At 43.1% G+C, this 27,126-nt stretch overlaps 1 protein-coding gene across 4 annotated transcripts in view; it reads left to right on the top strand.

Annotated features, from left to right (window-relative positions):
- Positions 1 to 27,126, top strand: part of grip2a (glutamate receptor interacting protein 2a) — a 55,448-nt gene that overhangs the window by 23,396 nt on the left and 4,926 nt on the right. For 2 of the 4 annotated variants that reach the window (XM_024385037.2, XM_024385039.2), the window contains exons 10-22: positions 2,603 to 2,722; positions 3,005 to 3,160; positions 3,404 to 3,590; positions 4,949 to 5,094; positions 8,679 to 8,759; positions 9,225 to 9,288; positions 10,108 to 10,253; positions 10,919 to 11,063; positions 16,099 to 16,238; positions 20,782 to 20,961; positions 21,118 to 21,280; positions 22,377 to 22,491; positions 22,912 to 23,136. In XM_024385037.2, the coding sequence (XP_024240805.2) occupies positions 2,603 to 2,722; positions 3,005 to 3,160; positions 3,404 to 3,590; positions 4,949 to 5,094; positions 8,679 to 8,759; positions 9,225 to 9,288; positions 10,108 to 10,253; positions 10,919 to 11,063; positions 16,099 to 16,238; positions 20,782 to 20,961; positions 21,118 to 21,280; positions 22,377 to 22,491; positions 22,912 to 23,136 (1,868 nt within the window). The other 2 variants (XM_024385038.2, XM_024385040.2) reach the window with 2 other exon arrangements.

Genomic DNA, 27,126 nt, shown 5'->3' with positions numbered 1-27,126 from the left:
TTTAGATGCTACTGCACTGTTAGATACTACTGCACTGTTGAAGCTAGGAACACAAGCATTTCACTACATCTGCAATCACATCTGCTAAATATGTTTATGTGACAAATACAATTTGATTTGATTTGCATATGTAACCCAGTAGAAAAAAATCAGATAAACTGTGTTTTAAGCATATTACCTACATAGTTCCCTCTGCTGCTGTAAAGGGACTGCAGAGGGTGAGCTGCCTCCTCCCGTATGCTGTGAATCACTTAAGTGTGGAGAGGGCTGGAGGTTATGAGCACTGTACCCTGGTGTAGACCGCCGGCCTTTTATGCATCCCGACAAGCTACACACACACACACACACACACACACACACACACACACACACACACACACACACACACACACACACACACATACACACATACACACATACACATACATACATACATACATACATACATACATACATACATACATACATACATACATACATACATACATACATACATACATACATACATACATACATACATACATGTTGTTGTGTGTTTTTGGGCCAACAGTCTGAGGTGGTTTCTTTTTATTTATTATTATATATTTTTTATATTATATATATATATATATATATATATATATATATATATATATATATATATATATATATATGATTAATTTACAAAGCACTGATGTCATGTACATGATAAACAGCTTTAGTTGAAATAGTTTGATCCATGTAAGTATTAACAGGTAGAAAGGAACACCTAACAGTTGATTGACAGAGCCTTTGGTCAGAGGTTGTTTCTTAGTATGTGAGGTTGGGAAAGATTGTGAAACCTGAAGTCTGGTACAACTACGCTGTGTCTTAGTGTCAACTACAGTGGCTTAGTCTTATCTGCGGTGGGCGTCTCAGCATTAGAATATTGATCTTATGGCTAAGTCATTATATTATGGAGACACCCACTACTCAATGGAGTTGAATTACATATTGTTATCTGTCATCGTGAACATGGATTATCATATTGCACTGTATCACACTTATGTATGTACTCAAGATAGTGAAAAGAAAGTGTTTCAGGTAGGTTTTTATTTGTGTCTGTAACATTACTGTAATTTTTCATGTGCTTCTAAGTTGGATTAGATGTAGATTCATTATTGAAATGAAATGCCACAACGATGAGATTATATTTTAATGATACATTCCCTTTGGGTATTAGACATGATCATAAAATGCAATTTGTCTAATCCTCGCTGGGATTTAATAAGACTGATATGGCAACTAAAAGATAAGCTGTTTCTAAACTATTCCTCAGTAAAATGAGGAATTAGAGCTCTACTCTACAGGAGCCAAATGGTTACAGGACCACAGAGTGGGATGGAAGATTTGGAGGAGTGGATAGAAGTTGCCCCTAACTACTGAGAAAGGGTCACATCTTGTCACTCATCCTATGGTTAGGCCTAGGGGATACGAAAGGGTTAATGACAACTTCTGCCTGAGACGAACGTTGTGGACGTTTGAAAAATACTTGCTTTCATAAGACATACTACAATGTCTTGGATTTAACCAGATGACCTGGATCTGTGAGACATCCATGGCTTTCTTGCAAATCCTTCATCCATGTGAGGAGGGAGACTGTCACAGATTAAGACTGTACGAATAGAACACTACGGATTACTGTCGTGTGTAATTCTCCCCGTTAAATATAGCTGTGTGGTTTGGTCACATTCAATTGTTCAGTGTAGCTCCACAGTTTTCCCTTGAATGTTTCATTAATGATTTGGTTTTACTACATTGTTTGTGGGTGTGAGAATAGAATAGCCAATACTGTATCTTTCGGCTACAACCTGCATTTTACAGCATTAAAGAATATAAATAATTTGTAAAGGGGGTAAACATTTGGGGACACAGCCATCACATAGTAAATGCAGTCCAAAGAGTAGAACATTTCAGATCAGTATTTATTCTGTGTCATCTGGCATCTTTTTCTCCAATCCCATTAACTTTTCACACAACTGAATAAGCCTCAGGTTTGACACTGACAGCTCACATGCTCAATTGGTCAATTGGCCTGCCAATCAGGAGAGAGGCAGGACATATCTTATCCATGAGGCGTCATCTACAATTAGCCTTTCGGGTTTCAGCTGTGTTCAATGAAGGCAGATTCACATGGCATGTCCTCACTTCGCAAGGCAGTATTAGCTCAGTGAGTCAGTTCTGGCTGACCTACCAGTGTTTTTACAAACCTAGTTTCTTTTGCTTTCTTCAAAGTGAAATTGTAAAATGTTCTCAAATCTGCATTCAGCTTTGTTGAAGCTTGTTAGTAAAAGTAAGAACATTTCTCAGCCATTCTGTCCTTCTTTGCTCCATTCAATTACATGTGTCTCACTGATTTTCCTGTGTTGACAAAAATGCATTATGCCACAGGATTCAATCTAGTGTACCATGAAGAAAACAAAATATCAATGACTCTGCCTGTTATCCTGCAGGCTCTGGGGTGTAAATGGAGATTAAAGCAGCATTTAATGGGCAGAATTTAGCAGCACATTGCTGTGCCTGAGTAGAGTAATTAACCTTATAAACAACTTTTACATTTTGTTTTGTTTCATTGTGGCTGCAGTGAAAGTGGAGAAGAGCAACCTTCACCATTGGGACCCCACTGTTAACTACAGCCACACCCAACACTGCAAGACATGGAGCAGTCCCAGCCACCCACTCAACCAGCAGGACCACTGCACATGTGAGTTATAATGTGTGAATATGCTGCTGGGTATAGTTCAGTATATATAATTTTCCTTGCTAAGTGTATGTATTTTAAAAGTTGCTGTTGATCATCTGTCTTTTTTCAGTTTATGATCCTCTGATCCCAATGATAATGTTGCGATATCATTAACTGTGTATTAGCATTGCATGTAGCCTAGGTGCAGTGTGGAGTTACAGGTCAAGTGACGAGTTGCATTATTCTACCTTGAAGGGGTTTCTTTTTGCATTGATTTGATGTTGTGAGCATGTGTCCTTTCAGCTCTGGTGTGTGGTGGCTTCTCCCCTTCCTCCACAGCCACCTCAGGGTACAGCAGTAGCCAGGGCAGCAGCACCCTACCCTGCCCCATCCCATCCACCAGCCCCCGTAACACCACACATAAGAGACGCCAGAGGAGGAAGGAGCACAAGAGCTCACGTATGTGGATTGTGTACTGCTTTAAAAACATGTGTATTCATAACCGGCTTTTAGAATAGTTTGAGAATTGACCTACCTCCCCTCATTAAAGGGGTGACTGCTCTGACGACGGATCACTGACATGGACTGATGGAAAGGCTGATAGCTGACTCACACTCCCTCTCCCTCTCTCTCTCCATCTATCCATTCATTCCTCCCCTTTCTCTCAATGTATCACACTATCCACCCTTCCCCCTCACCCAGTGTCCCTAGCATCCAGCTCAGTGGGCCCTGGGGGTCAGGTTGTTCATGTGGAGACCAGCGAGGTCATCGTGAGGGGGGATCCACTCACAGGGTTCGGGGTTCAGCTGCAAGGGGGTGTCTTTGCCACAGAGACCCTGACCGTTCCCGCAGTCATCCGCTTCATCGAGCCTGACAGCCCTGCCGAAAGGTTACACACACACACACAGCCTCCCAGACAGAGAAGTACTGTACAGTGTGGAGTGACCTTGACCTTAGGGCCATGTCTTAGTCACTCATCGGACGGTAGGGTGTCATCAGAGGAATACTAATCTGGGTCTCCTATCCGAAGATGACACTTTTAGCTCCGCTGTGTCCTAGCAGTTCCATTAGGCACCTTGCTTTGAGGTAATGGTAATAACTTCAGTTGTATTAGAATCTGTGAGAAGCAAGTGAATCAATTACATTTTACTACGTTTTATTTATAAAAGTTTATCCTGGCCTTGCTTCTAAAAAGCATTTATCTGTTAATTTATTAAGGAAATGGATAGCCCTGATTAGGCCAATGTGTGCTCTCTGCCCTTGTCTTGTAAGAGTAATGTTTGTGTCTGTATGGACAACAGAAGGCCATGTCCTCTGGGTGGTGTAATACCATTTAAAGTCTCCCTCCGTTGGGAGGGAGTGACTCAAGCAGAACATCCTATTGTGATGTTCGTCTCAGCACTAACGCAAGGTTAATGAATTGCAGTGTTTAGAGAATTAATCCTAGTTGACAGTGCTGCTATGTGTGTGTCCTAATGATGTGATCATGGAAGTAAGTGTGTGTGTGTGTGTGTGTGTGTGTGTGTGTGTGTGTGTGGGGGGGGTCCTTGCCCTTTATTTAAGGTCAAGCAAGGTGAAGAGTAATTTTCTTATCAGAGAAGTGATTGACAATTGTTCAACTTTGGTGCATATTGATCCATTATTCAACAGTCACTGGAGTCAAAGCCATTTTTCTGAGAATAGAATAATCTACTTGAATGTTTCCCATTGCTTCTAGCCAGAACAGGAGGGTCTAGCTTTGTTCAATTTAACAACAAGGGTTGATTGTGGGTAGGATTGTGCCTTTCAGGGTCCTGACTCAGTGGTTTATTGTTATCAGTGAGTTGAGGTCAAAGTGAAGTTGAAATATGTTCACCATAAACCACCTATCTCTGAAATCTAAAGCAGAGTCATGAGAGTAGAGAACCAGACAGCTGTGTATATTTTTATATGCTCCATATAACACTTTCATGGTGGTGGTGGTAGTAATAGTACGGATAAGGTTTCTTATCGTTTTACAGCAGGACTCTCATAGTCTTCAGTTTTTGAGCGGGCTTCATCTGAGAAATGGGATGTAAACGAGAGAAGTATTACGAAAAACTGTTCGTAACAACCGTTCAATTTGGTTAAATGTCTAACTGTATAAAGGCCACATAGAATTATGCCGAATGCCACATAGAATTACACATTGTCCCTCATTGTTCTCTACTATGTATTAAAAAGATTCTCCCTCCATTGTACTCTTCTAACTATTCGCTGTGTCATCAGATGTGGGTTGCTGCAGGTGGGGGACAGACTCCTGTCCATCAACAGAATCCCTACAGAGGATGGAACACTGGAGGAGGCCAATCAGCTACTGCGTGACGCTGCTCTGGCCAATAAGGTCACCCTGGAGATTGAGTTTGATGTAGCAGGTATAGTCTTTTTAATTAGTTTAACCTTCATCCAAGTTGAAATAGCATCTCAAATCAAAATGTATTGGTCACGTGCGCAGATTTGCAGGTGTTACAGCAGGTGCAGTGAAATGCTTATGTTACTTGCTCCAACAGTGCAGTAGAATGTCAAATACACAAGTAATCTAAACAGCAAATCAAGAAATAACAATCCAAAGTAGATATATTAGTGAGCATGTGTGAGAATTGAGAACATGAATATAAATGTGTTCTGTGTAAAGACAGTATATAATTTGGAAAATGGTATGTACAGTTGTGGGCAAAAGTTGAGTGACACAAATATTAATTTTCACAAAGTCTGCTGCTTCAGTTTGTATGATTGCAATTTGCATATACTGCAGAATGTTATGAAGAGTGATCAGATGAATTGCAATTAATTGTAAAGTCCCTCTTTGCCTTGCAAATGAATTGAATCCCCAAAAAAACATTTCCACTGCATTTCAGCCCTGCCACAAAAGGACCAGCTGACATCATGTCAGTGATTCTCTCGTTAACACAGGTGTGAGTGTTGATGAGGACAAGGCTGGAGATCACTCTGTCATGCTGATTGAGTTCAAATAACAGACTGGAAGCTTCAAAAGGGGGGTGGTGCTTGGCAATCATTGTTCTTCCTCTGTCAAACATGGTTACCTGCAAGGAAACATGTGTCGTCATCATTGCTTGGCACAAAAAGGGCTTCACAGGCAAGGATATTGCTGCCAGTAAGATTGCACCTAAATCAACCATTTATCGGATCATCAAGAACTTCAAGGAGAGCGGTTCAATTGTTGTGAAGAAGGCTTCAGGGTGCCCAAGAAAGTCCAGCAAGCTCCAGGACCGTCTCCTAAAGTTGATTCAGCTGCGGGATCGGGGCACCACCAGTACAGAGCTTGCTCAGGAATGGCAACAGGCAGGTGTGGGTGCATCTGCACGCAAAGTGAGGGGAAGACTTTTGGAGGATGGCCTGGTGTCAAGAAGGGCAGCAAAGAAGCCACTTCTCTCCAGGAAAAACATCAGGGACAGACTTATATTCTGCAAAAGGTACAGGGATTGGACTGGTGAGGACTGGGGTAAAGTCATTTTCTCTGATGAATCCCCTTTCCGGTTGTTGGGGGCATCTGGAAAAAAGCTTGTCCGGAGAAGACAAGGTGAGCGCTACCATCAGTCCTGTGTTATGCCAACAGTAAAGCATCCTGAGACCATTCATGTGTGGGGTTGCTTCTCAGCCAAGGGAGTGGGCTCACTCACAATATTGCCTAAGAACACAGCCATGAATAAAGAATGGTACCAACACATCCTCCTAGAGCAACTTCTCCCAACCATCCAGGAACAGTTTAGTGACGAACAATGCCTTTTTCAGCATGATGGAGCACCTTCCCATAAGGCAAAAGTGATAACTAAGTGGCTCGGGGAACAAAACGTCTATTTTGGGTCCATGGCCAGGAAACTCCCCAGACCTTAATCCCATTGAGAACTTGTGGTCAATCCTCAAGAGGCGGGTGGACAAACCAAAACCCACAAATTCTGACAAACTCCAAGCATTGATTATGCAATAATGGGCTGCCATCAGTCAGGATGTGGCCCAGAAGTTAATTGACAGCATGCCAGGGCGAATTGCAGAGATCTTGAAAAAGAGTCAACACGGCAAATATTGACTCTTTGCATCAACTTCATGTAATTGTCAATAAAAGCCTTTAATACTTATGAAATGCTTGTAATTATACTTCAGTATTCCATAGTAACATCTGACAAAAATATCTAAAGACACTGAAGCAGCGAACTTTGTGGAAATTAATATTTGTGTCATTCTCAACTTTTGGCCACGACTGTACAGTAGGTACAATTGAAGTTGGAAGTTTACATACACCTTAGCCAAATACATTTAAAGTTTTTCACAATTCCTGACATTTAATCCAAGTAAAAATTCCCTGTCTCAGGTCAGTTAGGATCACCACTTTATTTTAAGAATGTGAACTGTCAGAATAATAGTAGAGAATGATTTACTTCAGCTTTTATTTCTTTCATCACATTCCCAGTGGGTCAAAAGTTTACATACACTCAATTAGTATTTGATAGCATTGCCTTTAAATTGTTTAAATTACGTCAAACGTAGCCTTCCACAAGCTTCCCACAATAAGTTGGGTGAATTTTGGCCCATTCGTCCTGACAGAGCTGGTGTAACTGAGTCAGGTTTGTAGGCCTCCTTGCTTGCACAAGCTTTTTCATTTCTGCCCACAAATGTTCTATAGGATTGAGGTCAGGGCTTTGTGATGGCCGCTCCAATACCTTGACTTCGTTATCCTTAGGCCCTTTTGCCAGAACTTTGGAAATATGCTTGGGGTCATTATCCATTTGGAAGACCCATTTGCGACCAAGCTGTAACTTCCTGACTGATGTCTTGAGATGTTGCTTCAATATATCCACAGCATTTTTCTTCCGCATTTACCTTCCCCACCGTAGTCTGGCTTTTATATGGCTGATTTGGAGCAGTGGCTTCTTCCTTTCTGAGCGGCCTTTCAGGTTATGTCGATATCGGACTCGTTTTACTGTGGATATAGATACTTTTGTACCCGTTTCCTCCAGCATTTTACACAAGGTCCTTTGCTGTTCGGGGATTGATTTGCACTTTTCGCACAAGTACGTTCATCTCTAGGAGACAGAACGCGTCTCCTTCCTGAGCGGTGTGACGGCTGCGTGGTCCCATGGTGTCAATGCTTGCGTACTATTCTTTGTACAGATAAACGTGGTACCTTCAGGAGTTTGGAAATTGCTCCCAAGGATGAACTAGACTTGTGGAGGTCTACAATATTTTTTCGGGGGTCTTGGCTGATTTCTTTTGAGTTTCTCATGATGTCAAGCAGAGGCACTGAGTTTGAAGGTAGGCCTTAAAATACATCCACAGGTACAGCTCCAATTGACTCATGATGTCAATTAGCCTCTCAGAAGCTTCTAAAGACATCAAATCAAATCAAATCAAATTTTATTTGTCACATACACATGGTTAGCAGATGTTAATGCGAGTGTAGCGAAATGCTTGTGCTTCTAGTTCCGACATGACATCATGTTCTGGAACTTTCCAAGCTGTTTAAAGGCACAGTTAACTGAGTGTTGTGAACTTCTGACCCACTGGAATTGTGATACAGTGAAATAATCTGTCTGAAAACAATTGTTGGGAAAATTACTTGTATCATGCACAAAGTAGATAGTCCTAACCGACTTACCAAAACTATAGTTTGTTAACAAGAAATTTGTGGAGTGGTTGAAAAACTAGTTTTAGTGACGCCAACCTAAGTGTATGTAAACTTCTGACTTCAACTGTATATTAGGATGGGCTACAGTATGTGGAGAACACAGTATATATACACAGTGCGTAAACAACAGTATATAAACCAGAATATGAGGTGACCAGTGTAAAATGACTATCTATATACATGGAGCATTAGTCTCGAGGTGCAGGGCAGAGAACCGGGCAGGTAGCTCGGTAGTGATGGCTGTTCAACAATTGGATGGCCTGGTGATAGAAGCTGTTTTCTCTCTCTTATTTTCTCCCCACCCCCACCCATTAGAATCAGTGGTTCCCAGTAGTGGCACATTCCATGTAAAACTGCCCAAGAGGAGAGGAGTGGAACTTGGCATCACCATCAGTGGTGAGTTACCAGATGCAAACGGCAGGGGGCGACACAACCTAACATAACAACCCTTGGCCTGCATATCTCTCTCTGTGTGGATCAATGCTCTGTGATCCATAACTGTGGCCTAGACTGTCATGAAAGCTACTGCCTCATTAAGTCTGATGAATAATAATGGTCCTCAAGCATTTATCACCTCTTTCACACTTTAATGAACCTGGAAAAGCAATAAAGGACAGTAACTCTCTGTACTACATAGAATATGTTAGTGATGTCACAGATACTGAAGCTAGTAGGGCAGGCCATCAGTTGACTTGTGATACATGCAATGCTTTTGGACTGTGTGCACTAAAGTAGAACATGCAGGGATCCAGAGCAAATAAAAATAATTTGGGCAACAGTCAACTTATTTTTATTCCCTGCCTGTCTGTCTCTGTGCATGTTATTAATGTTTAATTTAATGGTGTCTGTCTGTCTGAACAGCAAGCAAGAGACCTGACAAACCTCTGATCATCTCTGATATCAGGAAAGGAAGCATAGCCCACAGGTATGTCCAGCCTCCCAATCACATGGGGGAGATTCCTCAAACAAATTACTTGCTTTACTGCCACAGGTCTGGGGTTAGTTTCACCTGGTCAGTATGAAATGATACTAGTCATGAGGAGAACCAAGAGTGTTTCCCAACCATGTGACCTTAAAATGATAGTTCATCCAAATGACAAAATAACTTATTGGTTTCCTTACCTTGTAAGCAGTCTATGGACAAGGTATGACTGCAATCCAGGCTTTGGTTTAGTTTCCATGGCACCGTTTCCACAGGCTAAAGTTTGAGGCCCAAATCCCATTCAAGTCATGAGACCGATATTGTAATTTTTCATCTATCATGTTAAAGGCATACTTCGAGATTTTGACAATGAGGCCCTTTATCTACTTCTCCAGAGTCAGATGACCGCATGGGTACCATTTTTATTTCTCTCTGTCCATTATGAAGTTAGAGGTTGTTTGGCAAGCCAATGCTAATTAGCGTTAGCACATGCTAGCAGATACCCATAGACGTCCAGTCAATGCGCTAATACTAGTTAGCATTTGCTCTAGTGCTAGTTAGCAACTTCCTTCAAACTGCACGCAGAGAGACGTTATCCTTGAGTTCATCTGACTCTGAGTAAATACAAATCTCAGTGACTTAGTTGAGCTTCATAATCAATTTAAGATATTTTACAAATGCTTTTATCAGTCCCTTGAAATCAAGTATAAGCAGCTTTGAGATGCAAAGCAAATGTCAGGTACAAACACACACAGTATTATTAGATTTAGTTTAACTCATGTGGTTTAATTTCCTGCCCACCTCTCACCTGCCTGCTAATAGGACGGGTACATTGGAGCCAGGGGACAGGCTGCTGGCCATCGATAACGTGCGTCTGGAGAACTGCACCATGGAGGATGCTATGCACGTGCTTCAGCAGGCAGAGGACATGGTCAAGCTCCGGATCCAGAAGGACGAGGACAACGCTGGTAGGATGAACACCGTCGTGCTTCAAAAATAAACATGCAGTCCTGAAGCTTATTTGCATGGAGAGGTGTCTAGAAGAGACGGACGGCAGGTAGCCAAGTGATTAAGAGCATTGGGCCAGTCCCCGAGATGACTAGGTGAAAAACTTGTCAATGTGCCCTTGATAAAGGCACTTACCCTAATTGCCCCTGTTAGTCGCTCTGGATAAGAGCGTCTGCTAAATGAATTAAATGAAAATGTACAATAACACATTTCTATCCAATTAGGTTGAATACCCCAGTAGAAACATAGACAGAAATGTATAGATATTTAGACTATTTAAATGACCTAATATAAACAGCGTTACATACCATTTGGTATAAGGAAGTTAGAATTTGTGATGGATGATTGTACTGTAATGCCCACTCTTATCAAATATTTTTATGTTCAACACCATCAGAATTTCACCAAGTATTTCTATCTGAAATAACTGCGATTAAATGGTGACTTGGTATATGTCATGTGGCTGCTATATTTGTCCAACAAAATGTCTACTTATACATGTTTTATTTGTGTCTCGTGTTGCGTGGGAGCCGGTTTGGATGTGACACATATTTGAGCTAGACTAGTTCATCCCTTTATGTAATTGTCATATTTTTCATGTGTATGCTCTCTCTGTCCCTGTCAGATGAGCTGGAGATGTCTGGTTCCATTATCTACACGGTGGAGCTGAAGCGTTACAACGGGCCGTTGGGTATCACCATCTCAGGCACGGAGGAACCCTTTGACCCCATCGTCATATCAGGCCTCACCAAGAATGGCCTGGCTGAAAGGTGAGGTGCCAAGGGCATGAGGTTGACTCTCCTATTATAAGAGTGGAAAAAAGGTGATGAGACTACAGACTGGCTCCGTAGGTGGGATTTTGTACACATTTAATTTGTCAAAAGCGCCTGCCTTGTCTGCTCTGCTTCATTGGTACTGATCTGTATGGAGAGGTGAAAGCAATATGGCAGATGCCCACTTACCAGGCATCTGCTTTCACTCTGGGTTTTCTATACAATTATTTAATATCAGTTTAGATAGAGGCCTCTTTAGACTGTTGGACTATTGAGATGCACCTCCACTTTCCTGTTATGTTTGTGATGTATGGCTGAGAGGACGATCCTACAGACCATTGTTATAGTTGTGATGTATGGCTGAGAGGAGGACCCTACAGACTATTGTTATGGTTATGATGTATGGCTGAGAGGAGGACCCTACAGACTATTGTTATGATTGTGATGTATGGCTGAGAGGAGGACCCTAAAGACTATTGTTATGATTGTGATGTATGGCTGAGAGGAGGACCCTACAGACTATTGTTATGGTTGTGATGTATGGCTGAGAGGAGGACCCTTTTTATTTATTTTTATTTATTTCACCTTTATTTCACCAGGTAGGCTAGTTGAGAACAAGTTCTCATTTGCAACTGCGACCTGGCCAAGAGAAAGCATAGCAGTGTGAGCAGACAACACAGAGTTACACATGGAGTAAACAATTAACAAGTCAATAACACAGTAGAAAACAAAGGGGGAGTCTATATACAATGTGTGCAAAAGGCATGAGGAGGTAGGCGAATAATTACAATTTTGCAGATTAACATTGGAGTGATAAATGATCAGATGGTCATGTACAGGTAGAGATATTGGTGTGCAAAAGAGCAGAAAAGTAAATAAATAAAAACAGTATGGGGATGAGGTAGGTGAAAATGGGTGGGCTATTTACCAATAGACTATGTACAGCTGCAGCGATCGGTTAGCTGCTCAGATAGCTGATGTTTGAAGTTGGTGAGGGAGATAAAAGTCTCCAACTTCAGCGATTTTTGCAATTCGTTCCAGTCACAGGCAGCAGAGTACTGGAACGAAAGGCGGCCAAATGAGGTGTTGGCTTTAGGGATGATCAGTGAGATACACCTGCTGGAGCGCGTGCTACGGATGGGTGTTGCCATCGTGACCAGTGAACTGCGATAAGGCGGAGCTTTACCTAGCATGGACTTGTAGATGACCTGGAGCCAGTGGGTCTGGCGACGAATATGTAGCGAGGGCCAGCCGACTAGAGCATACAAGTCACAGTGGTGGGTGGTATAAGGTGCTTTAGTGACAACGGATGGCACTGTGATAGACTGCATCCAGTTTGCTGAGTAGAGTGTTGGAAGCCATTTTGTAGATTACATCGCCGAAGTCGAGGATCGGTAGGATAGTCAGTTTTACTAGGGTAAGCTTGGCGGCGTGAGTGAAGGAGGCTTTGTTGCGGAATAGAAAGCCGACTCTTGATTTGATTTTCGATTGGAGATGTTTGATATGAGTCTGGAAGGAGAGTTTGCAGTCTAGCCAGACACCTAGGTACTTACAGATGTCCACATATTCAAGGTCGGAACCATCCAGGGTGGTGATGCTAGTCGGGCATGCGGGTGCAGGCAGCGATCGGTTGAAAGGCATGCATTTGGTTTTACTAGCGTTTAAGAGCAGTTGGAGGCCACGGAAGGAGTGTTGTATGGCATTGAAGCTTGTTTGGAGGTTAGATAGCACAGTGTCCAATGACGGGCCGAAAGTATATAGAATGGTGTCGTCTGCGTAGAGGTGGATCAGGGAATCGCCCGCAGCAAGAGCAACATCATTGATATATACAGAGAAAAGAGTCGGCCCGAGAATTGAACCCTGTGGCACCCCCATAGAGACTGCCAGAGGACCGGACAGCATGCCCTCCGATTTGACACACTGAACTCTGTCTGCAAAGTAATTGGTGAACCAGGTGACTTGGTTCACCAAGGCTGAGTGGAGGACCCTACAGACTATTGTTATGGTTATGTACGGCTGAGAGGAGGACCCTACAGACCATTGTTATGGTTGTGATGTATGGCTGAGAGGTGGACTCTACAGACTATTGTTATGTTTGATGTATGGCTGAGAGGAGGACCCTACAGACTATTGTTATGGTTATGATGTATGGCTGAGAGGAGGACTCTACAGACTATTGTTATGTTTGTGATGTATGGCTGAGAGGAGGACCCTACAGACTATTGTTATGGTTATGATGTATGGCTGAGAGGAGGACTCTACAGACTATTGTTATGTTTGTGATGTATGGCTGAGAGGAGGACCCTACAGACTATTGTTATGGTTATGTACGGCTGAGAGGAGGACCCTACAGACCATTGTTATGGTTGTGATGTATGGCTGAGAGGAGGACCCTACAGACTATTGTTATGTTTGTGATGTACGGCTGAGAGGAGGACCCTACAGACTATTGTTATGTTTGTGATGTACGGCTGAGAGGAGGACCCTACAGACTATTGTTATGTTTGTGATGTATGGCTGAGAGGAGGACCCTACAGACTATTGTTATGTTTGTGATGTATGGCTGAGAGGAGGACCCTACAGACTATTGTTATGGTTATGATGTATGGCTGAGAGGAGGACTCTACAGACTATTGTTATGGTTGTGATGTACGGCTGAGAGGACGACCCTACAGACTATTGTTATGGTTGTGATGTATGGCTGAGAGGAGGACCCTACAGACTATTGTTATGGTTATGATGTATGGCTGAGAGGAGGACTCTACAGACTATTGTTATGGTTGTGATGTATGGCCGAGTGGAGGACTCTACAGACTATTGTTATGGTTATCTACGGCTGAGAGGAGGACCCTACAGACTATTGTTATGTTTGTGATGTATGGCTGAGAGGAGGACCCTACAGACTATTGTTATGTTTGTGATGTATGGCTGAGAGGACGACCCTACAGACTATTGTTATGATTGTGATGTATGGCTGAGAGGAGGACCCTACAGACTATTGTTATGGTTGTGATGTATGGCTGAGTGGAGGACCCTACAGACAATTGTGATGGTGGGAGTTTGATTCACTGTCAATCATTGGCCTGTGTTGCCCACTAGAGTGGATATCTGTGGAAACCGCAAGCCCTCAAAGCCTCACTGTGATATATAAAATATATCAATAAACAATAGTATGGTCTGTTGTTTGTCAGTCAGCCCTTTATTACTGTCTGGTCAAACTGGACAGCCAGGCAGTTTTAAGGTCACAACCATACAGAAAAACTTATGAAACTGGGGAGATATCAGTACTCTCTAAGATGGGGAGATATCAGCACTCTCTGATAGCCTTCATCACCTTCTCATTACAGCCCAACCAATATATTGTTTCACCAATATTATTGGCCTTGTACCAATATATCGATATCTTCCGATAATTCCACAGATTTTTTTTCAATAAATAGGATGAAAAAGGCAAATGTTACTTTTTAAAACGTTATTATTACAGTTGGTGGGCTCAAACACGAGGTTACCAGAATAGCAGGAAGTTGCTTCCTTAGCAAAACCTCTCACAGACCTAGCCCAGTTTAAATCTGCATGTGCTTCAGGGATGGGAATAGAGCTGTGAAGGAGTGACTGGTCAGCTACAGGGTTTTCCCTGTTAAACCCAGGGTTATCATTTAACTGTGCGTGCATGTTTATGTTGTTTCTAATGTCGTCAGAAACTGTGTGTGGGTTTGGATGTGTGTTCAATCATGTGGTCTTCCTAAGTGTGGATTGACGCTGGCCCAGGAAAATAGTTTTTGATTCATGAAATCCATGACTCTTATTGGCATCGTCACAATGATCGTCAGAGGAGTTTGACTGCAAGTTCCAACAGGATCACCTATATTCACAACAGCCTTATTTCCCTGATCGTGTTTCCCTAGGCAGTATAGGCGTTCCGCATTGTGGCATTAGATATCCTTAGTGTTGGCACACAAAGCAGAAAAGTCTTAGAATGTTCTAACTAGATGTCCATACACGTTGAGGACATTACATCATGTAATAGCATCATGCCATGTGATGACAAGATGTAACATCCATACACGTTGAGGACATGTAGTTACAACATTCTAATACTTTCCTTTTGGTTTTAGGTGGTTTGAACAACCAATTACCGAAGTCATTAAATGTTACGACAATCATTAAATGTGAAGCCTGTATATTATGAAACCAGTTCTCTGTGTAATTTAATTATACGATTAAACTAATAATTTAACTTTAGATTTCTTCACCATTTCAGCGTGGGGATGATCTCAATGTTCTCTGGTCTTGTCCTTTGGTAGAGTTTACCAACCATTTCAGCATGTAGTGACAGCTCCATGTTTTCTGATCTCAATGTACATTTTGTCGGGAGTCCTTTATAAGCACTCGTCTTGGAGAGCGGTTCCATGACGTTTGGGGTATAATGTCTGTCCTCACGGGGGTGTGACCACTGACTAGTTAAGACTTTATATGAAAACCCGTACTCTCTTTAAGAAGGCTAACATCACATTTCATCTTTTCAAAAGTATTCCTATACTCAATCATTTATTTTATACAACATTCAGATCCATAATTGGGAAGTGTATACAAACAAACAGTAATGTGTGTCTTGTCCTTCATGACATCACCAAATGAAACAAACTCTTCATGACTGTTCCTGAAGTGTCCATGGACCACTCCAACTTCTTGGAATACAGAAATTCTGCTCAATTAGTCCACCTTTTGACGTTACCATACTGCAGTCTTTCTTTATGGTGACAAAGGGATTCTCCACCTTCATTTGGGCAGAGTGGGGAAGGGAGTTCCGGTATTTACGTCCGTCATAAACCTGTGGTGAGAGAGGGGGGCTGCTATGATCCTCACCCAAAAAGGGCGCGTCGTGACACCAATTACCGTGTCGCTTTATTATCTATTGTTTATTATATGCTGGATATGTTTGTTGTAGTTTTGTACCCTTGGAAATGACAATGTTTTCAGTGGCATCCTCCTCCTTCAAAGGTATACAAATATTGTCTTCTAATGTTTGTAGGACTGGTGCCATCCATATAGGGGACCGTGTCTTGGCCATTAACTGTGTGAGTCTGAAGGGGAAACCACTGAGTGAGGCCATCCATCTGCTCCAGATGGCCGGAGAGACTGTCACCCTCAAGATAAAAAAACGTCAAGACGGTATGTATCGTTATTGTTAAGTTTATTAATTAAATTGATTTTTTAAAAGCATGCATGGAAGGGGATGTGAAGCCTCCTTTATTGAAGACTCTGATTGGATGGAAGGAAAGACTGCCATCGTTGGATTTGATGTTGACAAACTGAATATTCTCTCGTTAGAAGCATTTCATTGACATAATTAAATAGAGCTGGATCGATATGATTTTTTTGGGGTCCCATACTGATTTAGATATTGGGGGGGACAAAGCTTACCTATACCGATATATCTGCCGATATGCAGTTTTACAGTGGAGAAATTAGTGTCATTTTTCCGTTCCGAGTTCCATCTCCGGCCCCACGCTTGAGGTGGTGTCCATTGCCAAAGCGCTCTGCATGACATTCCAACCTAAAATGGGACAAGCACATCTGCCATTACCACCGAAGGGAACCGGAGGCTCTTCATGATGAACCGTCTTCGCCACGTCACCCTCCCCCTGAAGACCTTCTGGCAGTCTACACCTGCTTTGTCCATCCAGTGCTCGAGTACACCGCTCCGGTATGGCACCCATGTGTCACAACCAATTTGACAACAAAGTGCAACCAAAATCAACATGGGCCCCACCTACACCCCCTACGACTCTGCATGCAATGACCTGGGCTTACAGACCTTGGAATCCTGTGTCACAACCAATTTGACAACGAAGTGCAACCAAAATCAACATGGGCCCCACCTATACCCCCTACGACTCTGCATGCAATGACCTGGGCTTACAGACCTTGGAATCCTGCCGCACCTGCCTCTGCTGACCCTTTGGCCCAGACGCTTGTATAATCCCAGGATTACAGTATATGGCTGCCTCCGACGAGAGGCCATGTCATTAGCCGATCTACCTGATCCAGTCACAAACTGAACTTTGACAGATGCTACAACAGCCTTATGCCTTACATTGAGAGGTTGCTTAATGCTGCTTGACTGTGATGTTGTATACGAGATCTTCATTTGTATTTGATTTACTTACATAGGTCTATGTATGCTGCAATTCAGCTTTTAGCTGCAAACGTGTACAATTCAAATAACTTTAAATATATGTTTTTATTTATTTAACCAGGCAAATCAGTTAAGAACATTCTTATTGACAATGACGGCCAACCAAAAGGCCTTCTGCGGGGACGGGGGCCTGGAATTATACAAATAAATACATTATAAATATAAATGTAGGACACAACACTACATGAAGAGAGACCTAAGACGACAACATAATGCGGCAAAACATGACAACATAATGCGGCAAAACATGACAACACAGCATGGTAGCAACACATGACAACCACATGGTAGCAACACAACATGGTAGTAGCACAAAAACATGGTACAAACATTATTGGGCAAAGTCAACAGCACAAAGGTCAAGAAGGTAGAGACAACAGCCACAACTGTCAGTAAGAGTGTCCACGATTGAATCTTTGAATTAAGAGATTTGAGATTAAACTGTCCAGTTTGAGTGTTTGTTGCAATAGCGAACTGAAAAGTGGAGCGACCTAAGAATGTGTGCTCTTTGGGGACCTTTAACAGAATGTGACTGGCAGAATGGGTGTTGTATGTGGAGAATGAGGGCTGCAGTAGATATCTCAGAAAGGGAGGAGTTAGGCCTAAGAGGGTTCAACCAGTGAGTCTTGGAACAAGTATACAGAGATGACCAGTTTACAGAGGATTATAGAGTGCAGTGATGTGTCCTATAAGGAGCATTGGTGGCAAATCTGATGGCCGAATGGTAAAGAACATCTAGCCGCTCGAGAGCACCCTTAACTGCCGATCTATAAATTACATCTCATTAATCTAGCATGGGTAGGATGGTCATCTGAATCAGGGTTAGTTTGTCAGCTTGGGTGAAAGAGGAATGATTACGATAGAGGAAATCAAGTCTAGATTTAACTTTAGCCTGCAGCTTTGATATGTGCTGAGAGAAGGACAGTGTACTGTCTAGCCATACTCCAAAGTACTTGTATGAGGTTACTAGCACAAGCTCCAAACCCTCAGGGATAGTAATCACACCGGTGGGGAGAGGGGCATTCTTCTCACCAAACCACAAGACCTTTGTTTTGGAGGTGTTCAGAACAAGGTTAAGGGCAGAGAAAGCTTGTTGGACACTAAGAAAGCTTTGTTGTAGAGTGTTTACCACAAAATCCGGGGAGGAACCAGCTGAGTATAAAACTATCATCTGCATATACAGTTGAAGTCGGAAGTTTCATACACTTAGATTGGAGTCAATAAAACTTGTTTTCTCAACCACTCCACAAATTCCTTGTTAACAAACTATAGTTTTGGCAAGTCGGTTAGGACATCTACTTTGTGCATGACACAAGTAAAGTTTACATACACCTTAGCCAAATATATTTAAATTCAGTTTTTCACAATTCCTGATATTTAATCCTAGTAAATATTCCCTGTTTTAGGTCAGTTAGGCTCAACACCTTATTTTAAGAATGTGAAATGTCAGAATAATAGTGGAGAGATTTATTTCAGCTTTTATTTCTTTCATTACGTTGTCAGTGGGTCAGAAGTTTACATAGATTAGTATTTGGTAGCATTGTGTTTTAAATTGTTCAATTTGGGTCAAACATTTCGGTAGCCTTCCACAAGCTTCCAACAATAAGTTGGGTGAATTTTTGGCCCATTCCTCCTGACAGAGCTGGTGTTACTGAGTGAGGTTTGCAGGCATTCTTGCTCGCACAAGCTGTTTCAGTTCTGCCCACAAATGTTCTATTGGATTGAGGTCAGGGCTTTTTGATGGCCACAACAATACTTTGTTGTCCTTAAGCCATTTTGCCACAACTTTAGAAGTATGCTTGGGGTCATTGTCCATTTGGAAGACCCATTTGCGACCAAGCTTTAACTTCCTGACTGATGTCTTGAGATTTTGCTTCAATATATCCACATCATTTTCCTACCTCATGATGCCATCTATTTTGTGAAGTGCACCAGTCCCTCCTGCAGCAAAGCACCCCCACAACATGATGCTGCCACCCCTGTGCTTCGGAGTTTGGGATGGTGTTCTTTGGTTTGCTAGCCTCCCCCTTTTTCCTCCAAACATAACGATGGTCATTATGGCCAAACAGTTCTATATTTGTTTCATCAGACCAGAGGACATTTCTCCAAAAAGTACGATCTTTGTCCCCATGTGCAGTTGCAAACCGTAGTCTGGCTTTTTTCATGGCAGTTTGGAGCAGTGGCTTCTTCCTTGCTGAGCGGCCTTTCAGGTTATGTCGATATAGGACACGTTTTACTGTGGATATAGATACCTTTGTACCTGTTTCCTCTATCATCTTAACAAGGTCCTTTGCTGCTGTTCTGGGATTAATTTGAGCTTTTTGCACCGAAGTATGTTCATCTCCAGAAGACCGAACGTGTCTCCTTCCTGAGCGGTATGACTGCTGCGTGGTCCCATGGTGTTTATACATGCGTACTATTGGAGGTCTACAATTTGGAGGTCTACAATTGTGTTTATACATGTGTATTATTGGAGGTCTACAAAAAAATGTCTGACGTCTTGGCTGATTTCTTTTGATTTTCCCATGAGGTCAAGCAAAGAGGCACTGAGTTTGAAGGTAGGCCTTGAAATACATTCACAGGTACACATCCAATTGACTCAAATGAGGTCAATTAGCCTATCAGAAGCTTCTAAAACCATGACATAATTTTCTGGAATTTTACAAGCTGTTTAAAGGCACAGTCAACTTAGTGTATGTAAACTTCTGACCCACTGGAATTGTGATACAGTGAATTTTAAGTGAAATAATCTGTCTGTAAACAATTGTTGGAAAAATTACATGTCATGCACACAGTAGATGTCCTAACCGACTTGCCAAAACTATAGTTTGTTAACAAGGAATTTGTGGAGTGGTTGAGAAAACAAGTTTTATTGACTCCAACCTAAGTGTATGTAAACTTCCGACTTCAACTGTCTGTGTATTTATTTAGTACACCAAACATTAGGAATACCTTCCTAATATTGTGTTGCACCCCCACTTTTGTCCTCAGAACAGCCTCAATTCATCAGGTTATAGACTTTACAAGGTGTCAAAATCGTTCCACAGGGATTCTGGTCCAGGTTGACTCCAATGCTTCCCACAGTTGTGTCAAGTTGGCTGGATGTCCTTTGGGTGGTGGACCATTATTGAAACACACAGGAAACTGTTAAGCTTAAACCTCAGCAGCGTTGCTGTTCTTGACACAAACCGATGTACCTGGCACCTGCTACCATACCCCGTTCAAAGGCACTTCAATCTTTTGTCTTGCCCATTCCCTCTCTAAATGGCACACATACACAATCCATGTCTCAATTGTCTCAAGGCTTTAAAAATCCTCCTTTAGCCTGTCTCCTCTTCATCTGCACTGATTGAAGTGGGTTTATCAAGTGACATCAATAAGGAATCATAGCTTTCACCTGGTCTGTCTGTCATGGAAGGAGCAGGTTTTCTAGATGTTTTGTACCCTCAGTGTATTTTATTACATAATTGAGTTATGATTCTCACTTAACTCTCCACTGACTTTGTTCCCATGCAGAGTCAGATGTGCAGCAGATGTCGGAGCAGGCAGGGTTCCTGAGCGACACAGAGGATGAGCTGACTGACTCTCAGAAGACCAGTAAACGTTCAGGGGTGTACTCTGCCACCGTGCCCAGCATGGACTCTGCCATGAGCTCCTGGGACGGCTCCGGGATCGACGCTGACTACGGCAGCCATGGTGAGGACAGAACATGGACGTGTAGTCATTACCAGTTTAGACAACCAGTTTAGGTCACTTTAGATTGATATGCTCACATGACTCTCCTGAAATCAGTTGTTGGGTGTGTAGAAAGTTATCATGTTTATTTAAAAAAAAATTGTCGCTTGTGTGCAGGAACGTATCTCCACAGAGCTGCAGATTTGACTTTCCAGCCTAATGAGTGGAGACGCACCAAACCACCCAGGACCCAACCCAACTCCATCTCCACTGGCCTTACCGGCCTTACCCACCTCTACGATGGGAGATACACTGAGGATGACTGGGATACGGCTGCTGGGTGAGTGCCTACTTTAGGCTAACAGGATACAGCAAGTATAAGACAAGACAGTGAAATTATTACTTGCAAGCTCTTGCAAACAGCAGTATTCAGTATCAAAGTGAGAGGACATTATATAAAGGAAGGAGACACACGAGAAATATGAAGAGAAAGAACACGAGAATGCATGCTATATACAGTGTCCGTGCCAGTACCATGATTACAATGAGCATGGGGTACTGCTGCCTGGTTCCGGGGCTGTTTGTGCTTTTTCCAAGTCATAAAGCACATAATACAGATCTGGCTAATGGATTTGATAGTTGTAATAATTTGTTTCATTCTGTGGCTTTCAGTGTTGTTCTTTTTTCCTTTGAATCTATGTGTATGCCTTCTGTATGCCTCCATGTATGTAAGCAATGATCATAAATGTTGAAGTGAGGTACAAAAAATCTGTCTTTCAAGTCTGGTTTAGTCTAAAACTCTATGTATTGATTCACTGAGAGCTATTGATTTGGAAAGTGAATCCAATAAATCTGCAATGTCACTCAAATATTTGGCTTTAGAATGTTTTTCTAAATCACCACAGTTTCATTCCTCCATTTTATCTGCTCCTATCTGTGCTTTTTCTCCCTTTCTCAGGTACTCTCTCTCTCATCTGCTTTACTAACTGCACGTGAGGCTCCTGGTGTTTCACATAAACGTGTATTTTTCTGTCGCTTTTGTCTTCACCAAACTTGCCCCTCTAAAACACCCAAAGGCCCCATGGACACACCTCTGCCTTGTCTGTTGCCTCACTCTTAACTCTTCACTTGATTTTTTTCCTCAACTTTTGTGTCCCTCACTGCCACAAACTGTCTACACCCTAAGGCTTTTTGAGTGGCTTAACTTTTAAACGATGAACTATCTGCATGAAGACTCTTTCTATTCTAAGGGACTACACTGTTCTGTGTTAGAGAGAGTGTTTACTCTTGCCCTCACTGAGGCCTGAAAGGTTTTTAAAGGACCTCTCAACGTCATGCAGTCCATTGCCTGCATTACCCACGCTGCTACCAGTCTCAAAACACCCCAGTCTCCGGACAGCAAGACTCCTCATGTTCTGGTTCCTGCATTGTCATAGATACGCCAGCCCCCCTAGTTACCATGGCACCCGGAAACAGGAGGATAGCTTCTGGTCCCAGGCACTGCAGGACCTAGAGACCTGCGGCCAATCAGAGATACTCAGGGAGCTGGAGGTAAGCTCCCTCTATCTGTCCCAATCTGCTACTAAAATAACCAATTGGGGCGGCAGGTAGCCTAGTGGTTAGAGCGTTGGTCCAGTAACTGAAAGGTTGCTTAATCGAATCCCCGAGCTGACAATGTAAAAATCTGTCGTACTGCCCCTGAACAAGGCAGTTAATCCACTGCTCCTGGGCCGTCATTGTAAATAAGAATTTATTCTTAACTGACTTGCCTAGTTAAATAAAATACAAATAAATAAAACCCTGATTGTCTAGACCATCCATACTCCTGCTGCCACTTTGATCATTGGAGACATTGGCACAAAGCCTCCCTATTAAATCAAGCTGTGAGTGTGCATGTCTTCAGTTATACATGTATATCATGTTATTTTATTCACACACCTGTAATTTAACAATCCTCTTGTCTTCTCCCAGGCGTCCATGACTGGCAGCACTCTCAGCCTGTATCTGGAGGAAACGAGGTCCCAGGATGACTCAGTGCTACAGAGCAGAATCAGTCCTGTGAAGAGGGGTCCCATTCATGACGAGCCCAAAACCAAAAGCAACCTGCAGAGATCAAACAGGACCAGGGACACACCACCCAGGGGGAGAGGGGAGCCCCAGGAGACCAGCTCCCCTACAACCCTGGAACTACTTAAGGTACATGGCAGGATTGGAGGCAGCATCTCAATTCCGTTAATTTAGGAAGTGCATTGAAGTTCCTATTCAAGAACTGAAAAATAATCTGAATTTCAGACTTGTACAAAAGGCCAGCCTTCTCAATCTGATTGGCCTGCAGCCCTGTCAATCACTCTTCATACCTCTGTTCACCTCTGTCGCTTGGACACATTCCAGGGCTCCAGCCCCACATACCTTGTGTTAGATTGTGTTCACTTGCCGTCTCAAGAAGAAACAAGTATTTTGTAATGACGGACTTCAACATGCTGTTTGCCTATCTTCAAGTGTTGTGCATCCATCGAACATGTAAGTGTTGTGAAATATGTATAGATGAGCAATGTCTGACCCAGGACGAGGCCTATTTGTTAGGCTTTGATTGTTTCAGAGTGAAGTTTGTTATGGTTAGCTTGTAGCTAATGCTAGCGCTATTGTTATTCATGCATGTCTTTGTATTGCCATATTATAAGTAGCCTATTGCATTTCTACATGTGTTGCTATAACTTTGCATTCATTCATGTTTATATTATGCCACAATTTTATCTTTGGATTATTGTATTGCATGTACAGTTCCAGTCAAAAGTTTGGACACCTACTCATTCAAGGGTTTTTCTTTATTTTTACTATTTTCTACATTGTAGAAATAATAGTGAAGACATCAAAACTGAGATTCTTCAAAGTAGCCACCGTTTGCCTTGATGACAGCTTTGAACACTCTTGGCATACTCTCAACTCGCTTCACCTAGAATGCTTTTCCAACCGTCTTGAAGTAGTTCCCACATATGCTGAGCACTTGTTGGCTGCTTTTCCTTCACTGTGCAGTCCAACTCCTCCCAAACCATCTCAATTGGGTTGAGGTCGGTTGATTGTGGAGGCCAGGTCTTCTGTTGCAGCACTCCATCACTCTCCTTTTTGATCAAATAACCCTTACACAGCCTGGAGGTGTGTTCGGTCATTGTCCTGTTGAAAAACAAATGAGTCCCACTAAGCACTGTAGCAGCCATGCTGGTTTGCCTTGAATTCTTAATGAATCACTGGCAGTGTCCATGCGTCACGGTAGGAACCACACATGCGAAGATCATCAGTTCACCTACTTTGCGTCACAAAGACACGGCGGTTGAAACCAAAAATCTCAAATTTGGACTCATCAGACCAAAGGACAGATTTCCACAGGTCTAATGTACATTGCGCATGTTTCTTGGCCCAAGCAAGTCTCTTCTTCTTATTGGTGTCCTTAAGTAGAGGTTTCTTTGCAGCAATTCGACTATGAAGGCCTGATTCATTCAGTCTCCTCTGAACAGTTGATGTTGAAATGCGTCTGTTACTTGCGTCTGTTACTCTGTGAAGCATTTATTTGTGCTGAAATTTGATGCTGGTAACTGAAGAAATGAATTTATCCTCTGCAGCAGAGGTAACTTTGGGTCTTCCTTTCCTGTGGTGGTGCTCATGAGAACCCGTTTCATCATCAGTGCTTGGTGGTTTTTGCAACTGCACTTGAAGAAACTTTCAAAGTTCTTGACATTTTTCGCCTTGACTGAACTTCCTGTCTTAAGGTAATGATGGACTGTCATTTCTCTTTGCTTATTTGAGCTTTTCTTGCCATAATATGGGCTTGGTATTTTACCAAATAGGGCTATCTTCTGTATACCACCCCTACCTTGTCACAACAAAACTGATTGGCTGAAACAGATTAAGAATTTAAGAAATTCCACAAATTAACTTGAAATGCATTCCAGGTGACTACCTCATGAAGCTGGTTGAGAGAATGCCAAGAGTGTGCAAAGCTGTCATCAAGGCAAAGGGTGGCTACTTTGAATAATCTCAAATATAACATCTATTTTTGGTTAACATTTTTTTGGTTACTACATGATTCCATATGTGTTATTTCATAGTTATGTCTCCACAATTATTTTACAATGTACAAAAACCTTGGAATGAGTAGGTGTCCAAACTTTTGACTGGTACTGTGTTTCTATTTCTTAGTCTCTTCAGTGGATCCTAATGCTTGTATTGTTTCTCCATTTTTAGAACCACACAACAATATAAAGAACATTAATGGAATCAACTGTGTCGGTGTGCGCGCGTGGTGGTGACCAAATGTTCAGTATGGGCCTCAGCATGGACAACACTGTAGTGAGAAGAACCTAAGCAATCAGCATAAGTTACTAGCGGGTGAGGGCATTCACAGCCGAGCTCCTGTTAGCCAATTTTTAATTTAGCTACCAATAGTTTAAAAAAAAATCGAGACAGATTCTATCCTGCTACAGTTAAGATGTTGAGATAACCAAAGAGGAGTTTGTGCATCTCACCACGAGACAACCATCACCACCCACCTCAGCCCACCCCCGCCATACGAAGCAGTCACGCACCTGAGCCTTCCTCACTTTTTCATCCAAGAGACTACTACAAGCCCTGCTCCAGGCCTTCTCAGTGGTTAGGTGGTTAGGAGCTGCAGAGGGACTACTGATCTATGAGCAGGAAGAGCTCAGGAGGGCGTACTCTAGGTCCTCCCGGCCTGAGTCACCACCACGGGAGCACCATTACTGCCGTTATTCTCCTGACCGCAACCGCTCTAGGCCCCCCTGGCTAGAAACATCGTCATGGCCTCAGAAGCACCACCACTGCTGATACTTCCATAGTCAGCCCAGCTGCTTACCTGAGAGACTCTACTCCAGGCCTCCCCGGGCCAGAGTGTTCACCACCTCAATGGGAGCATTGGGACTTCTACTACGTTCCGAAGTGGCCCACAAGGCGTAGTCGCTCCAGTCCCTACCCGGCTGGAGCCTACGTATCTTAAAAAAATAAAAAAATAATATATATATTTTTTTACATCCCTTTTTCTCCCCAATTTTGTGGTATCCAATTAGTAGTTAGTCTTGTCCCATCGCTGCAACTACCGTACGGACTTGGGAGAGGCGAAGGTCGAGAGCCGTGCGTCCTCCTAAACACAACCCAACCAAGCCGCGCTACTTCTTGACACAATGCCCATTTACCCACAAGCAAGCCGCACCAATGTGTCGGAGGAAACACCGTACACCTAGTGACCGTGTCAGCGTGCACTGCACCCGGCCCACCACAGGAGTTGCTAGTGTGCAATGGGACAAGTACATCCCTGCCGGCCAAACCCTCCCCTAACCCGGACAATGCTGGGCCAATTGTGCGCCGCCCCATGGGTCTCCCGGTCGGGGCCGGCTGCGACAGAGCCTGGACTCGAACCCAGAATCTCTAGTGCACACCACTTAGACCACTGTGCCACTCGGGAGGCCCCGCCTATGTTGTATCTACCAGTGCGCTGGGAACGCCTCCTGGTCCAGATCCCAAGCCAAGCTGTGGATGCTATGCCTGCTCCTAGTATGTAACCACAGCCTGCAGCTACTGGCAAGGTTAAGTGCAGGCTTATCCACCCCGGGTTGCCAGCACCATGCTAATTCCAGCCCCAAGGGTCCTGCTACTGCCAGACCTACCAGATGTCGCTTCGGGACTCGACACACAACACTTCCAGTGTCCCACCAGAAGTCACCCCTGGTGTCCCCCCTGACCAAGATGTCCAGTTCCCTTCCCTCCTGGTAGGGTCAGAGATTCAGTTTCCTGCCTACCTGGAAGGTGTTAAGTGTTCAGGCTTAGAGCCTCCTACCCTGCAAGGCCCCAAGTGCTGCTGCACTCGGCTCACTGTCTCCAGACTGTCAGCTCTCGGTCCCTAGCACTATATCATCAGTCTCCCGCCATGCTAGGTCTGTCTCCCCAGCATAAGTCTGCCCTCAGTACCTAGCCCAGGTGCGTCATCAGGCTTTTACCCGGTTAGGCTCAGAGTTACCAGTTCCTCTAGTAGGCCCAGAGCTCCACTGCTCTCCTAGCTATTAGTCGTTCTCCCTGGCAGGTCCAGAGTCAGTGTGAGAGTCTCCCTGTCAGGTCCAGAGTGGGTTTTCCTTCTTAGATCCAGAGCTACTTTACCTGTCAGGCCCAAGTTATTGGCAC

Source organism: Oncorhynchus tshawytscha, linkage group LG22 (assembly GCF_018296145.1).
Source record: "Oncorhynchus tshawytscha isolate Ot180627B linkage group LG22, Otsh_v2.0, whole genome shotgun sequence".
NCBI classification, from domain to species: Eukaryota; Metazoa; Chordata; class Actinopteri; order Salmoniformes; family Salmonidae; genus Oncorhynchus; species Oncorhynchus tshawytscha.
This window is presented reverse-complemented; position numbering and strand designations above follow the sequence as displayed.